The following is a 15,091-nucleotide window of genomic DNA, read 5'->3' on the forward strand; positions in this document are numbered from 1 at the left end:
TATGTTAAACCCCTCTGTGTTCTTCCAGAAAGAGGGGACTCCTCCAGACCCACCAACCCTCAGAATACAGCTGATCTGCCTGCAACTGTCTGAACATGTCTCCGTGCCACCCCACTGGCCATCGATGCATGGCCTTCACACAGCAGGGGACCCCGAGATCACCCCCTCACCAGTATCCACAGTTCATCACTCTGGAGAAGGCAGGAGCCCTGCTCTCTGCTCTCTCCCTCTGGAAGGAAGGACAACATGACAGAAGCTCGCCGTTGCTCCCAGCAGAAGAAACCTCTGTCCCTGTCATCTACGGAGGAACCAGTCTCACCTCATCTGAGGAAAAGCAGGAGAGGGTAACACTCGAGGGTTAATTCACCTCACCTTTTCCAGGCAAAAGTTCCTCGTACCTGCAAATACACAGAGAGTTGTGTTTAATCAGAGCCAGCTTTGAGGTTAAGCAATTGGAGTAACTTCTGTTACTCAGAAGCAGGACAGGTCACTCAGCAAGTGCTGCACAGCAGAGATGCCCAGGATTTTACTTTTGCTTGGGCCTCCCCAGCTAAACAGCCTAAGTTGCAGGATATCAGCTGCAGCTTGGAGGCAGCAAACTGCAGAGCTTTACTCACTTGTCCCCCAAAAGTTTCTTTTTGAACCCATTTAACACAGAATTCATTTCAGGCTGCAGTGTCTCCAAGTAGCTGGTGCTCATTCTCACCTTCCCCTCAGTACAACCTTCCTTAGCTGTGACATCAGTGTAAGGGAGGTAACCATTCCCACACTGCAGGTGGGGAAGCAAAGGAGCAGAACACAGTTTAGAGGCAACCAATGGGAAATCAGTTCAGCTGCACCAGTAACACTGGAGCAGATCATGAATTTGTCCAAGCCTGGGTAGCTTCCTCATGCCTAATCATCTCTCCATAACTCTGAGTGTTTCTGTAAGTTAGCCTGGCACTGCAGTTTGCATTGTAACGCTAGTCTCTGAGCTTCTGGCACTGGACCAAAGCAGCCAGCCACAAGGCACGTTCCCAGGCTTTTGGGGGGGTTATTTTGTCAGAGTTGGTATTTGTTCAGTATTTACCCATTCAGATGAAAAGACCCCAAAGGATTTTGCCCGCTGCTCTGACCAGGTGCAGACAAAACCTTACAAAACCTACCACCACCCCTCCAGCTCCCCATAGGATCCAGAAGAGTAACACCTCAGGTCAGAAAAGCTCATTAATGAAAGAAAACCCTCCTATGCTACATTTTCCACGAGCCCAAAGAGCTGACTATGCCCTTGAGATCCTTTTGAGGGTACCTAAGCACACGTCACTAGAGAACACCTTGTCCCTTGGGCTTGTTTTAACCAAGAGGTCCTACTTCTGACGAGGGCATCTCACTCCCCCTTTACACCTGCTTGCTTATCAGTAACCAGTTACAGAGATGCTGTGGGTTTCCCCAGGCTGGGATAGGATCTGCAAAGCACTCAGCAATCCTTGCCCACAGCATCACGAGCTCGGTAAGCCCTGCACATCCTCCCGAGGCAGCGCTCGGCTGCTTCGCTGTACCTGGTGTGGTTGGACACGCAGAAGAGTCTATTCCTTGCAGAAGTGGGATGCGGTGCAGTTGGATTTCCTGCATTGCCTGGTGCTGGTGTGATGCGAAGAGGAGGAGGAAGAGGAGGAGGAGGGACATCTAGAGGCCACGCGGAGTCTGTAACTGTACAGAGAGGCAGAAGAAACTCATACACATGCCGGGGAAAAAAACCAGAGACATGCTTTAAGGGGCTTCAGTAAGTGATGAACCAGAAACCCTACAGGCTGCCCACACTGCAGGTACTGAGAGCTGCTTTCTGAAGGCACAAAGGGGGTTTTGCCTTGTTCTGATGTCATCTGGAAGCAGTGTCCATCCTCCCACCCAATGCCTGGGTTAGAGACCCTCCAACTGGGACAGACAGAGTCAAGTAAAGAACAACTAAAAGAGCCACGGTCTGTTTTCTCAGGACAGACTGTAGAAGGGTTTCCAATACCTATTTGTGGCAAAGGAATTTACTTTATGTAAATATAATGCCACATCCAGTCCCTTTTCTCAAGGTCAAAGCCTGCAGTACACTTTTGGCACTGGCAGACCTAGTGACAACACAGCCAGGTCCCTACCGCGAGCGCTGCTCAGCGCCTTTATTGCAGGTGAGCCGTTATGTCACTTCACATTTTAAACCAACTCCAAGAAGCCCAAAGTGAAAGTGAAAATCAGAGATTTTAACTGACAGCATTACATCTCTGCAACCTTTCAAGCAGCAAGCCTGAAGGCACGAGTCAAAGCGAGGGAAGAAGCAAGGTTTTTGCCATGTTCTAAGCACACAATCCCAGTTCACGTGCACACCTCAGCTAAACTCCCTCACGCAGATTAAAACCCCCAACATCCCCAAGTTGTTTTTAACTGCAGCATCTTTTGCTGCCTTGCACATACCTGTGTGTCCTCAGTGCGTGCAGATGCACGTCCGCTCCCCCTCGCGCCTGCGCACCCCCATAACTCGCCAGCATCACGTACCTACCTTGTACGTGCAAATCCTTCTCCAGTCTAACCAGAACCCAGTACTTACCTGCTTCCAAGGGAGCACCTTTTCATATCTGGGTTTATGACAGAATCACAGAATTACAGAATAGGGGTTGGAAGGGACCTCAAGAGATGATCGGGTCCAACCTCCCTGCCAAAGCAGGGTCCCTAGCTCATAGGGACCTACCTCCCTAGCATATCACGTACCAACTTGCCTAAGAAAAGTTAAAAGCTTGGGTTTTCTCCACGTTATTTTTAAAGAGCTCAGTATACACCCCTTAAAGGAGATTTCAGCTACTGATCGGGCTCGCAGGCAGCTTTTGCAGCACAGAGTAACTGCAAGTTAAGACCCAGAGAAGTGCAAAATTTACATTGCAACAGAAAAACAAAACCATGGAGGTTCTGAAGAGGAAGCAAGGCAATTATTGCCAAATTAAAAATCGTGGTTCAAATAGTCTGCCAGCAGTTTTGTTATTGTTATATGGAAATCATAGTCTTGAGCCTTTGTGAACTTAGCACTGAAGCATTCATCTAGTAAGGATCAGAGAGGAGTAAGGAGGACGTCAACAAAATCCAGATTTTATTGCCCTGTAGAAAGGTGGTTACCAAGGGAAATAGCAGAATATCCATGAAAAGTTTAGTTGGTTTGGCTTCAGTTCTGTACTCTAACTAGAAGAGAGAAATTTTAAGTTCCGTTTTATTCAGAATGTTTCCACTGAAGCAACGCTTAACGTCCTCAAATTAATTACCGCTTGCAAAAGTTCTTCTCTAATCAATAGCGTGTGTTCATGCATGCCATGAGCCAATGTCCTGTGGGACACTTAAAAACAGAAGGAAAAAGGGCCTCAAACCCAGAGAGACAAAGTGTCTGAGAAAATCCAACCCGTGTTTTCGAATGCCCACCCCTCACCCTCCCCCAGAACCCACATGCTAATGGGGTCTCTCACCCCCCTAATTTAAAGCTAATAGATCACTGGTTTATTACTTGAAGCTGAGGATTACAGCAACAAGATAGAAAGGGAAAGAAAGGAATAGAAAGGGATAGAAAGGGATAGAGGTAGAACGGGATCGCTTTTCTGAACAGAAACTGGTTGTTACTGTCACCTCCCCACCCGGCTCCCCAGCCAGGGGGCAGAGCAGTGAGTTGTGCTGTGCCACAGCAGAGGAAACCCGTGCCCCACTCCACACCGATGAGTGGAATGGTAACTATTTAATCACAGAATCCCAGACTGGTCTGGGTTAGAAGGGACCCCAAGGATCATAGAGCTCCAACCCCCTGCCACAGGCAGGGCCACCAACCTCCAGGCCTGAAGCTACACAAGGTTGCCCAGGGCCCCATCCAACCTGTCCCTGAACACCCCCAGGGATGGGGCATCCCATGAGCCTGTTGAAGGAAACACGGGGATGTCTTGGGAGTAACTCCCAGGTCTGCAAGGGAAACTCATCGCAGAGGGGGAGGGGAGCTGGAATGGCCCCACCGCATGTAGGAGCGGAGAGTGAGGCTGGTATTTATAGCGCTGTCACTGTGCACCTGCTCACACCATCACCCCTGGGGCTACTGGAGACAGGCAAAGGGAAAGGAATCCTCAGGGACCCTGAGGCGACACGGCGGAGCAATGAGGGGGAAGGGGCCAGGGGTACCCCAGCCCCATCACCCCGCTGTGCACCATCTGCATCCCGGACCAAACAACAGACAGACAGCACACCCACACGACACCCATCAGACAGCACATCCTGTGCTACACCTTACAGTCAGCACATCCCATGGACAGACAGACAGCACACCTCACACAACATTCATCAGACAGCACACCCTGCACTACAGCCGGTGGACAGACAGCACACCCTGTGCTACATCCTACAGCCAGCCAGCACACCCCACAACCAGCCAGTACACCCCCCACAGACAGACAGCACACCCCATGGCCAGTCAGCCAGCACACCCATGGACAGCCAGTCAGGCCTCTCAATTGTTTAGACCAGTCCTCACTGGAAAAGGAAAAGGAGCATCAAGAAAAGACCCAGTGTCAGAAAACACACCACGCTGGCAGAGCGAGGGGACAGCCACCAAGTGTCAGGCAGTGAAGGACCCGGCTACATCAAGCTTTCTCTGCCAGCAAGGAACTTCAGATCAGGATCAACAGTTCAGGTAAGTGCAGTAGCTATAGTGTAAGTTAAAGCTAAGCCCAAAATAAATTATGCTGGTTTTCTGCACATAGACAGGGCCTGAAGCTCTAACTGAGAGCACAGGCCAACAAAGGAGACAAATCACTGCATGTGCTGAGACCCACCACCATAAAATTACACTAAATCCCAGGTCTCACTCTTCCACCTGTGGATCTGAAAGCATCCCATGGTGAGAGTCAGCACCATAACCCCCATTTTCAGACAAAGAACTGGAGAACAGGGATTTGCCAAGGTCACCCAGAAAGCCTCCAGTCTTAAAGCAGAGGCAGGAGCAAGGGCAGCAGTTCCTCTCACGCTGCATTGCCATTCCCCAAGTTAAACTGTCTCCTGAATACTTAAGTAGCTTCACCTTGATTGTCTAAATCCAATTCCCACTTCTACAGACCTCTCCTGACACGAGCAGCACGGGAATCAGGCAGTCAGTAAAAATGCTGGGTCCTGGCACATATCCTGCTCCCTGATGTTCCCCAAACACGTTTGGTACTCTTCATGCACATCACCTCGACTTCTACCACACTAGTGCAATTAGTATTCTTCCAAGCTGCTGGTTTAAATCACTAGAAAAGCCCCAGAAAAATAAAAAAATCAGGCATGTTCCCCATGGGAATGAAGGATGGAACAATCAGTGACTAGAGCAAAGTCATCGTGACAAAACACTCAGGTAATTCAGGTTCACCTTTTTACCTTGATGAAAGCCTGTTTTTCCTGCAGGGTGAATACTTCTATGGTCTGGAGTGAAAACAACCCCCAAGTATATGGTCCAAAATTTCAGATACACACACACACACTCCAAGGTATGTCCTCCCAACAGACATGTCAGGGACACGGCCTGTCTGAAGAACGTATGAGATGGCACCGACTGACTTCTAAAATACTCAGCTGCCTGGGAATAGAAAGCAAGAGGAGCTCTGTGGATGGTTACACTTGAATTCCTGGCTTTGCAGAATTAGGGGAGGTAATTTCACAGGCCAGAAGGCCAGTGAGGGGCTTGGGGGTTCGGATAAATGAGATTTCTGGGCTCTCTGCTCTTAGTGGGAATTAAGATGTCGTGTTGCTAACCCACCTGGCACGTACGCTCTTGCATGAGCAAGTTGCTGAATGGGAAAGTAAACACACAAAACAAGGACTTGGAAAAACATCAACCAACAATTACATCAGTTTATATATGGGTATATATATTTAAGTTAAACAAAATATTGAGGAGGAGAAAAAGGTCTGTGGGTAGGATTTTGTTGAGGAAGATGTGTGTCTGTGCTGTGGAAGAGTCCTGTCTCTGCGTGGAAAAACTGGGGGAGCAGCAGGGAGCGAGAGGGACCTTCAGGGGCTATACTGCAGCTCCCAGAGACTCGGGCGCCTTTAGTTATGGAAGCAGTAAAAAAGCAGGAATGTGTGAGGAATCTGTCTGCTAAAGGATGTAACATGGATGTTAGTTTATGGTCGGGCTTCTTGTCACCCGTTACTGAGATCCTTTGCCTTCTCGGCTCAAAAAGATGCCCAGCAGCAGCACACTAACCCCAGCAGTGCCAAGAACACCATGTAGTATCACTCCTCCCAAACAACACACAGACTGCCGTGGTTCACCCATGAGCTCCAGAGTCCAAAGTCTCTTCATTGAGACTTTGCTCCACTCCCAGGGAAATCTCCTTCAGCCCACTTCTAACATCAGTGACAGACACCGAACTGGCACTGAGAACTGTTCAGAGAACCATCGCACACCATGCCTACAGCTCACCGGGGCTCTGCCTGTACTGATGTATCAATACCACTTCACTAAACACCGCTAGGTTCTCAAAGGCAGCGAGTGATCTAAAGGAGCCCCTTGAAGGAGTTCGGCACTGAGGATGGCTACTGAGCTCTGAGGATGGCTACTGAGCTCTCAGAAAAATCAGTCTCCCTGACGGTACTTCAAACTGAGCTCAAAGAAACTATTAGTCGCTTTAAAATCTTGCTCTAGGTCTATGAATTCAGAAGAACATCAGCAATTCATCTCCTGGCTGTTTTCGAGAGGCACAGAGCATCGTGCGAGACAAAAGGTGAAGAATGTTGGGTGAAACCCAGCAGAACTCAAATATATCTTCTACACTCTCATCTAACCTGATGATTAGTTTCTACCTACTGACTCACATTCATAGCAGAGGAGAATGAGAAAACTTCAGCACACACAGAGAAGACTGTAGTTGATTTTTATGCAGCTTCATACAGAAACAATTAGTCCAAACGAGCTGAAAATGATACGGGGGGCTAGCAGAGCCTGTGACCCCTCCATCCTGCACACCTCGTGGCACAAAAGAGAAACCACAGAACAAAATGTGCTGCTGATTTAAAGACAGACGAGTGAAAGCATTTGCCCTGATGAGTGAGGAATACAGCTTCAAACTCCAGCAAGAACAACGTTTGAGTGGGCAACTCCTCAAAGCAGCCCACCAGTGGAAGAATTCATTATTTCTCATCTGCTGCCCTCCTTCCACGCTGCTATGGTTAGCAGGAAGCACAGTACCCCAACGAAATGCCAAATAAATTCTATCATCAAGTCACAGCTGGGATACAACTGCTACACACACGATCTGCACGAGTGTGAACCTGCCCGAGCGTGTCCAAAGCCAGGTCCCTCCGGCAGCAGCACTGGATCAGCATCGGTGCTCACAGCTCATCCCCGACCTGTTCTCAGCAGGGATAACACACCAAGCTCTTCCCTGTTTCCACTCACTGCCAGGCCTTCAAATGCCCTTAGCAGGCAGCATGTCCTAGGCTAAGAATTGGGCTGGTTCAGCCTGGAGAAGGGAAGGCTCTGGGGGAACCTTATAGCACCTTCCAGGCCCTGAAAGGTGCCTATAGGAACCTGGGGAAGAACTGCTCCTGAGGGCATGGAGCGATAGGATGAGGGGTGATGGTTTTAAACTAGAAAAGGAGAGATTTAGGTTGGATATTAGGAACTAAGTTCTTCCCTCTGAGGGTGCTGAGACCCTGGCACAGGCTGCCCAGAGAGGCAGTGGAGGCCCATCCCTGGAGACATTCAAGGTCAGGCTTGATGGGGCTCTGAGTGACCTGCTCTAGTGAAGATGTCCCTGCTGACTGCAGGGTGGGACTAGATGGGCTCTGAGGGTCCCTTCCCACCTAACACATCCTGGGATTCTATGATCCTGGGCACTTTCAACAAAATCCCTACTCTGAAAAAAAATAAAAAATCCTTGCTTTTACCATGTTGAGTTGCCTGAACTGCCAAAGGATGGAGACCCACATGAGATTATCCCTTTAATTGACCTGGGGTATTATGAGCAGCCTGAGTCTCCATCCCACTGTCCATCTGACAGGCAGCACACCTCCAGCAGGCAGTGCCACCTCACACCATACAGCCTGAACGCCCCAGCCCGTCCTTCTGAAGACGGAAGGACGCCCGCTGAATAATCGAGGCTGTTTCTCACAACCCTGTGGCAGTTTCTGGGAGCACTGTCATCCAAAACATGACTCACAGACCCTGTTTGGCTTGTGAAGCGCCTGTGTCTTGGAAAAATAAGCAGAGATGTACAAACAAAGTGCATGCTGCTGGTTACAATGTTCCACAAACCACTTGAGCTTTGAATAAATTTGGAAAATGAAGCAGCTACCTATCTCTTCAGAAAAAGCCACCCTCCAACTCGCTCTCACTCAAGCTTCCCCGGGAGTTTTTTACTGCCTTGGAGCTGAAAACCCCAGCACTATCTCAGTGCTCTTGTCCACATGCATCCTTTCAAAGGTACACTGGACCCAAAGCATGTTTAAAGACTTACTACGAGAAGTAACTGTGCAGGGTGAGCAAAATGAGAGTGAAAAGTGATGAAGCACATGTTGGAAGCAATCAGCAGAAGTGGCTCAACAGCACTAAGACCTCCTGTTAACTGAGGAAGAGATGGAAGAGTAGGTAGGGGCTGAAGAGCTCATGGTGCACAGGACCCCTGTACCTCCCATTCCTTTCTAAGTCCTCCAGGGATCTCCTGCTGCTTGCTTTATGCCAACAGCCCCCTTGCCCATTCTTGGCCCCAGACCTCTGCACTTGGGCAGAGACTCTTGCTGAGCAATGAGCATGAAAATAAATACCTGGGACATGACTTAAATAGCAAAGTCAAGATCCCCAATGAGCTTAGGAAATGACATCAAGTCATCCATGCAGATGGAATAAAGACCCATCTTTAACATTAACATTTTTCCTTGTCTCATCTGGTGTGTAAAATGGACTATTAACCCTGCACTTAACATACCACACCTTTCTTAGTGTTTTATTTGCATCTTGTGTCAAAACAATTTTCCCTCATGTTTCCACAGCTCCAAAAATAGTGGCAGGTCTGACACATGCCTCCTTCCACTAACACACACCTCCTTCCACTAAAGAGCTGCTACTCACTTTTAGAGCAGCTCCACCTCATGAAGTAAATCACGTGGGTTCTACCAAAACAATACAGTTTGTGGCTACAGCCTGAAAACACATCACACATAGGAAACAACGTGTGGGGATTCCCTTGCACCTGAACACGAGCTTGGTTGATCTCTTGAGTATCTGCAACTGTACTTTACTTTTCTAAAGATGAATAGCCTTTAGCTCTCAGGTCACTGGACACTGGATGACTGCCCATCCCCAAAGTTTAGATGAGGCAATCAATCCACTTCAAGAATGAATTCAGATTCTTGTGGCTGTGCAGGCAAAGCTTTAGAAAGTTCCTACTGAAACCTGAGATTTGTGCACCCAACCACTGAGCTTTTTAAAACCTCCTGTTAACAGCTTAAACGCACCAAACACAATACAGTATTAATTCCACAAGTACTGATATTCTATTTTTAAATACTGTGTAGGGGTAAGCAAAAAGCAGCTTTGCTCTATATTAGTATCAAAGGATCTTCAGCTACTGCTATGACATTTCCAGCTAGTCACACGAGTTTCTAATTCATTACCACTTGAATTAAAGAGGTGAGGTTTACCTCTTTCATAATTCACTTACCACAAAAGCTCAGACCTGAAACAGCATGTGCTTGCTGTTCAGAACCTATCCTTCAGCTCTGTTTTATCACCAATAGAAGCAGAGTATCATGTGGCTCACGTACATCTCACAGTCAGGAAATAAAAGCCAGAAGCAATACGTGAAGTTGTTGGAGCGCTTCTTTTAAGGTCATGCACAAGTTATTTGTCTGTCACTTACAGTTCAGCTTCTTTGCTGAACTTGCCTCCAGTAAAAGCTGGAACTGGCTCCAAACTTCTGGAACCGAAGTCAGAAGGTGACTTAGAGTCACCTAGGTCAGCAGGCAGGTGACAAGTGAAGTGCTATTCAGTTCTACACTTGAAACTGATGGGTTTACACATCAAATTGTCAGAATCTAGTGCTCTGACATCTGCCTAAAGAAAATCACCAGGGAATAAACTAGGACACTTTAAATAAAAGGCTTCAATACAAAATGCCAAGGAAGCGTAGTAAGTAACACAAACACCAGCCAAACACACTCCAGGGAGCTTACAGACCATCACCTGGGCTGCCGTGTAATGCCTAGGATTGAACTCATTTAAGACCTTCTCTGACCCAAGCTGGTCTTAACTCCTGGCAAACTGGAGGGAGGGTGGGGGGGAGGTAAACTGGCCTGTGTGAGATCTCCCACCCCCCCAGACACACTTCAGCATCATTGCTTTTATTAAACTGACACCACATTTGATCTTGACCAGCATGTCAGTCTGTAAACAGGACAAGTTTAATTGTTTCCATTGCCTGTTTGGATGCTTTTCAAGAAATGTCAGCACTTTGTGGGCATCTTTACAGCTTTATTGTTGCATTCAGATCATAAAGAGGCAGTTATAAAAGCCACAGAAATTCCATTATGCAGATGAGATGCAATAGTAACTAGAAATGTTGTATGTTTCCTATCTGTGATGAGCGGCCCATTCGGGAATGAGAGGTCTTCCTTGGTGATTCGCTCTCATCTTGAATCTGCACCACACAGCACTCAAATACCAACATGTAAGAGTGTGTGAACACCCTTAGGACACCACAGAATTTAATATCACAGCAGAGAAAGTGTAAAGACGATGGCAAAGGATTTCTGCTGTAATATTAAGGAATGAGGAGAAAGCTGGTATCAGTTCACTGCTAGACACCTCTAATAAATTCTTACAAGGTGAACAGGAGACAGACTGCAGCACGACCAAACACCAACCACTATGTCCACCATCAGTAACAGAAGAAAGATGTACAATGACTAGTAATTTGTGTCCCACCCTCAGTAGCTTCAAAACTATGGTGGCTAAATAAAACTATGGGCAATAAAAATGTTTTGCATAAATTGAAAAAAACCAAACCACAATCAACACTAAAAACCTTCACTGGGTCTGTCCTACCACCTCATCGATACAATCACTGCTGTATGTTAGATGAGGAATGCACCTCTCTAATTGAGGTGCAGCTATCAAACTGCAGCATCTATTAGCACAGTGCAGATGTGCTCAAAGAACAGTGTTACAACTTCTCCATCACCTGATAAGGAAAATCTGCTATTGAGCAGCTAGCAGGGTCAAGGAATGACATAACACAGGAGATAATAAACAGGGAGTTCACGCCAAAAAAATCTTACTCAAACAGAAGCATTCATCTGAATAGACAGCTACATACAATAGGACCTTACTACTGGATTAACAGTGAATATGGTAAGAAGTGGGCTACTGTAATAGCAGTAGTCTTAATGGTGTTAGGTTATTTCATCTGCCCGCCGCACTGATACGGACAGGGATGCTTCCCACTCCACCCAAGGAGACGGAATTCCTGTCTTGGCGGTGGACACAAGGTTCTCAGAGCCAAAACCCTTTACATGTATTTTTAAAATAAAGTTTAAAGCCTATAAAATCAGAACATCGTAATCTCAGAAGAAGTTGAAATGGTGACTGTGGTTTCAATTAAAATAGTGTAACTATTAACTGTGTCCACAACTTAAAAAAATAAATAAACCCAAGACTAAAAGCGTTGAATTGGTCAGAATTTGTTTCAATGGGCTGGGTGTAGACAGCTACAGGATGCAAGCACACTTAATTCCTTCTAGATGTACATTGTTTCATTTTTCCTGCTCCATCTGGTTTCCATACAAAAGGCAAGTTTCCCACAAGCTTTTAAAAAGTTTACTTTATTGGTTACAGTTATATAAAATGTGTCACCATAGTTCCATCTAGTTGGTCATTAAGTGCTTGCAACACCACAGAGACTCTTTTAATACATCTGCAATTTACAAGAGGCATTGCATGCTGGAGGTGAAAAATCCCTCTGCGTTTCCTTACCTGCATTTACAGCATCTTCAGCAAGGCTACATTGTTCAAAAGCAAGGACAACCCCACTTTTATGTCACATGGTAATTTTTAATGTTGGCATAGTCTTTGAATCACTCTCCAAGAGAAGAAACAATATAACTAACAGCAAACTTTTAATACAGGAACATGCTCCAAGATTAACAACCCAAAATGAAAAGAAAATGAAATTAATGTAAAATGTAAATCACATATAGTACAATTGAAGTGTCCAAAACAATTTAAATAATTTTAAATATTTTATTTTTTTAAACTTGCTACAAATGCTTTGTACAATATTTCAACATAAAGTCCCCATAACAGAAATGTAACAAAATGGGAATGATAGTGAAAGTGAAAGTGGCACAAATTCACCAAACAAGTATTAAACTACAAATTTTTTAAGAGGTAGATTACTTTTTAAGTCAAGAACAAAAAAAAAAAAAGGGGTGGCTGTATATAGAAACTAGTCACTTTCCATCAATTCTGTCATTAACCTTGAAAGCTATATGAACACACGACAAACGGTACTTCCATAAAAAGCGGTTATGAACAAAGACCAATTTGTTGTCTTAAGTTATTAGATAGAGGTGTACGACTTTTTAGGGTAATTATATATTTAACTTTCAAAATATACAGGTATGCAATCCTGGTCTAGCCTTTTTTAATCGATAAAAAGATACACTGCATTCATTATATATATGGTATTTAAAAAATGATATTGGTATTTCGTCGCTATATAAAGTTTCATTTGCATGTATAAATAGGAATTTGGAAAAATCCATAAAACATCCAAATCAGGCTTTTTTTCCCCATCGTATGCCAGCCATCTAAAAGACTCAGAAGGTGAGGAGAAGGTGGGAAGAAAAGGGAATTCTGTCACGTTCGGTTGGCCTCTACTGATTCATTTAGACAAAAGGCTTTAAGAAACACTTAATACATGACAAAAATACTTTTGAGTGCAGCAACATCTGTTGTCCCTGAATCTACACTGAATTACTGACAAAACTAAGGATCTGCTTTGCCAGGTATGCAACTGAGCTGCCCGTATGCCATCCGGGGAGGTACGGACAGAGCCAGGATCGGAGCAAACACGAGAGCACAAGATTTGGTTTAGTGAATCCCACTATTTCTTTTCATGCTTTTCGTGGGGGTTTTGTTTTGCTTTTAACAATACCCTTCTCTTTTATCCAAATCATCCTGTAGCCCAGCATGTGTGTCAGGCACGAAGTAAGAAAAATCTGTGCCTGCCACTGAGTATTAGCAAGAAGCCTGCAGGCAGTATTATGATTGAGAGTCAGCTTCAGCTGGTTTCGCAAGCTTGGTGGATTTCACATCCATTGTCGTAGTGCTTATCCTAAGTTGAGCATGCAACAGCTCTACCAAGTCATTAAAGGAATTTTATTTTTTTTTTGTGTTTGTTTGGTTTGTTTTTACAGGAGATTCCTAGAAAATAAAAAACAAAAACTGAAGATAAATGACAAAACAAACTATTTGTGAACGGAGTATGTTTACACAGAAAAACTGAAAGGTGAAAAACAAATCTGGAGACAAGTATTACATGAAGCAAGTCTTGAAAAAATACTAAGAATTAACATTTCCCAGGGAAACCAAAAAAAAAAAACCCCAAATCCAACAGTGCCTACAGAGTAAAATCAAAGTCAGCTCATGCTGACATCAGAGTATGAAGGCAAAAAAACCCCCTCTTCATACTATATACTTGATATAAAAAAAGCTGACTAGACATTCTAGACTTATGAACATTATGTCTGAAACAAAAAGCAAGACTTCTTCTAGTATAAGTATTCATTAAACCAGTAAAGACTCCAAGTTGCCAAAGTAAACGAACAGTATTTTAGAGAGTCAAGGAAACCTTACCCCTTAGGTAAAGTGTTATTTACTCCAAATGTAATGGAACAATTTCCATATGCAGAGATTTCCAAATCCTCAGTGATTTTGCTTAAGGTCAAGTGATTAATTCAAATGGAAAGATGTGTCATTCTGGTTTGAACTTCTACTGATCTGTTCTGGCATCACGTAAAATATAGTCTCACACACAGCACTAAGAGCAAACGATGAGAATTAAGTCACGTGAAGATGTTTATGTCCCAAGAGAACAGGCCTGGCAGACAGTTCTTTATCCTTAAAGGCATTTTTTTACACCATTGGTCTCCAAATTCCAGTAATGTTTTTCTCCCTTCAATGCATCCTATTTTGGGTATTGACTATTTTAAGTCAAATTCCTCTCCAGCACTTTGAACCCTGACTTTACACAAGTATTTCCTCCAAACTTTCACCTAGGAGGTCTTCACCCTAAGACACACAAGCTGCAAATAATTTGGATTTTGATACATCTTGACAAATTCTGCCAGGGGACACTTATTCTGAAGGAAGCTGCCAGTTCTTCTCCCTCCTCAATTATCAATTACTTTGATTAAAAATTAAAATACTGTCTTCAGCCATAAATCTGGTGTTAAATCACAGCCACGCACTGCAATTACCAAAATAATTCCTAATTACCGGTGAGCTTTGTGAAATTAACTGGGCAAAACCTGTTTCCACAAGCAACAGGGCAGGAACATGCTAATCAAAGTTAGAAACACACTGCAACATGTCCTATTGATCTGAGACTACAGGAAGATGTAAGTCGGGACTCAGGCAAGTAGATTAGGATTTTATTTATTTATTGAAGTATTACCCTTTCTTGTGATTAAAAAGCTTCTTCTCAAAAAGTAACAGAACTTTAATTATATAATTGGTTTATATTGAAACAGGAGAGCACGATACTGCTAACAAATTTACATGTTCAAGTAACTTTTCTTACATCTCTATTTCCCTTATATTAAGCATTTAATGATCTGACTCAATTAGTAGGGGCATACATTTTGGAAGTATTTGGTTGGGGGGGTGTGTGTTTGTATGATTTCCAGAGAATGCTTTTTATTAAAAACCAACAATGCAAATTATTTTAGTGAGTAAAAAAAATGCAGTCATGATTTTTAGCTTAGCAAAACCGAGAATGCTTTGGGGCCACCATACACATCAGATATCAAGTACAAGGTCGTTGTCTCCAATAACATGAAGTTTAATGAG

The 15,091-nt window shown here is 44.5% G+C and overlaps 1 protein-coding gene across 1 annotated transcript in view; it reads right to left on the minus strand.

Moving 5' to 3' along the window:
• Positions 1 to 1,565: 1,565 nt before the first annotated feature.
• Positions 1,566 to 15,091, minus strand: part of PRDM2 (PR/SET domain 2) — a gene marked incomplete at its 3' end in the record, with an annotated part of 61,827 nt that continues 48,301 nt past the window's right edge. Inside the window, exon 8 of the mRNA XM_084274722.1 lies at positions 1,566 to 1,689. Within this exon, the coding sequence (XP_084130848.1) occupies positions 1,566 to 1,689 (124 nt within the window). The remainder of the gene's footprint in view (positions 1,690 to 15,091) is intronic.

This window comes from Gallinula chloropus (assembly GCF_964237585.1).
Source record: "Gallinula chloropus genome assembly, chromosome: 23".
NCBI lineage: Eukaryota > Metazoa > Chordata > Aves > Gruiformes > Rallidae > Gallinula > Gallinula chloropus.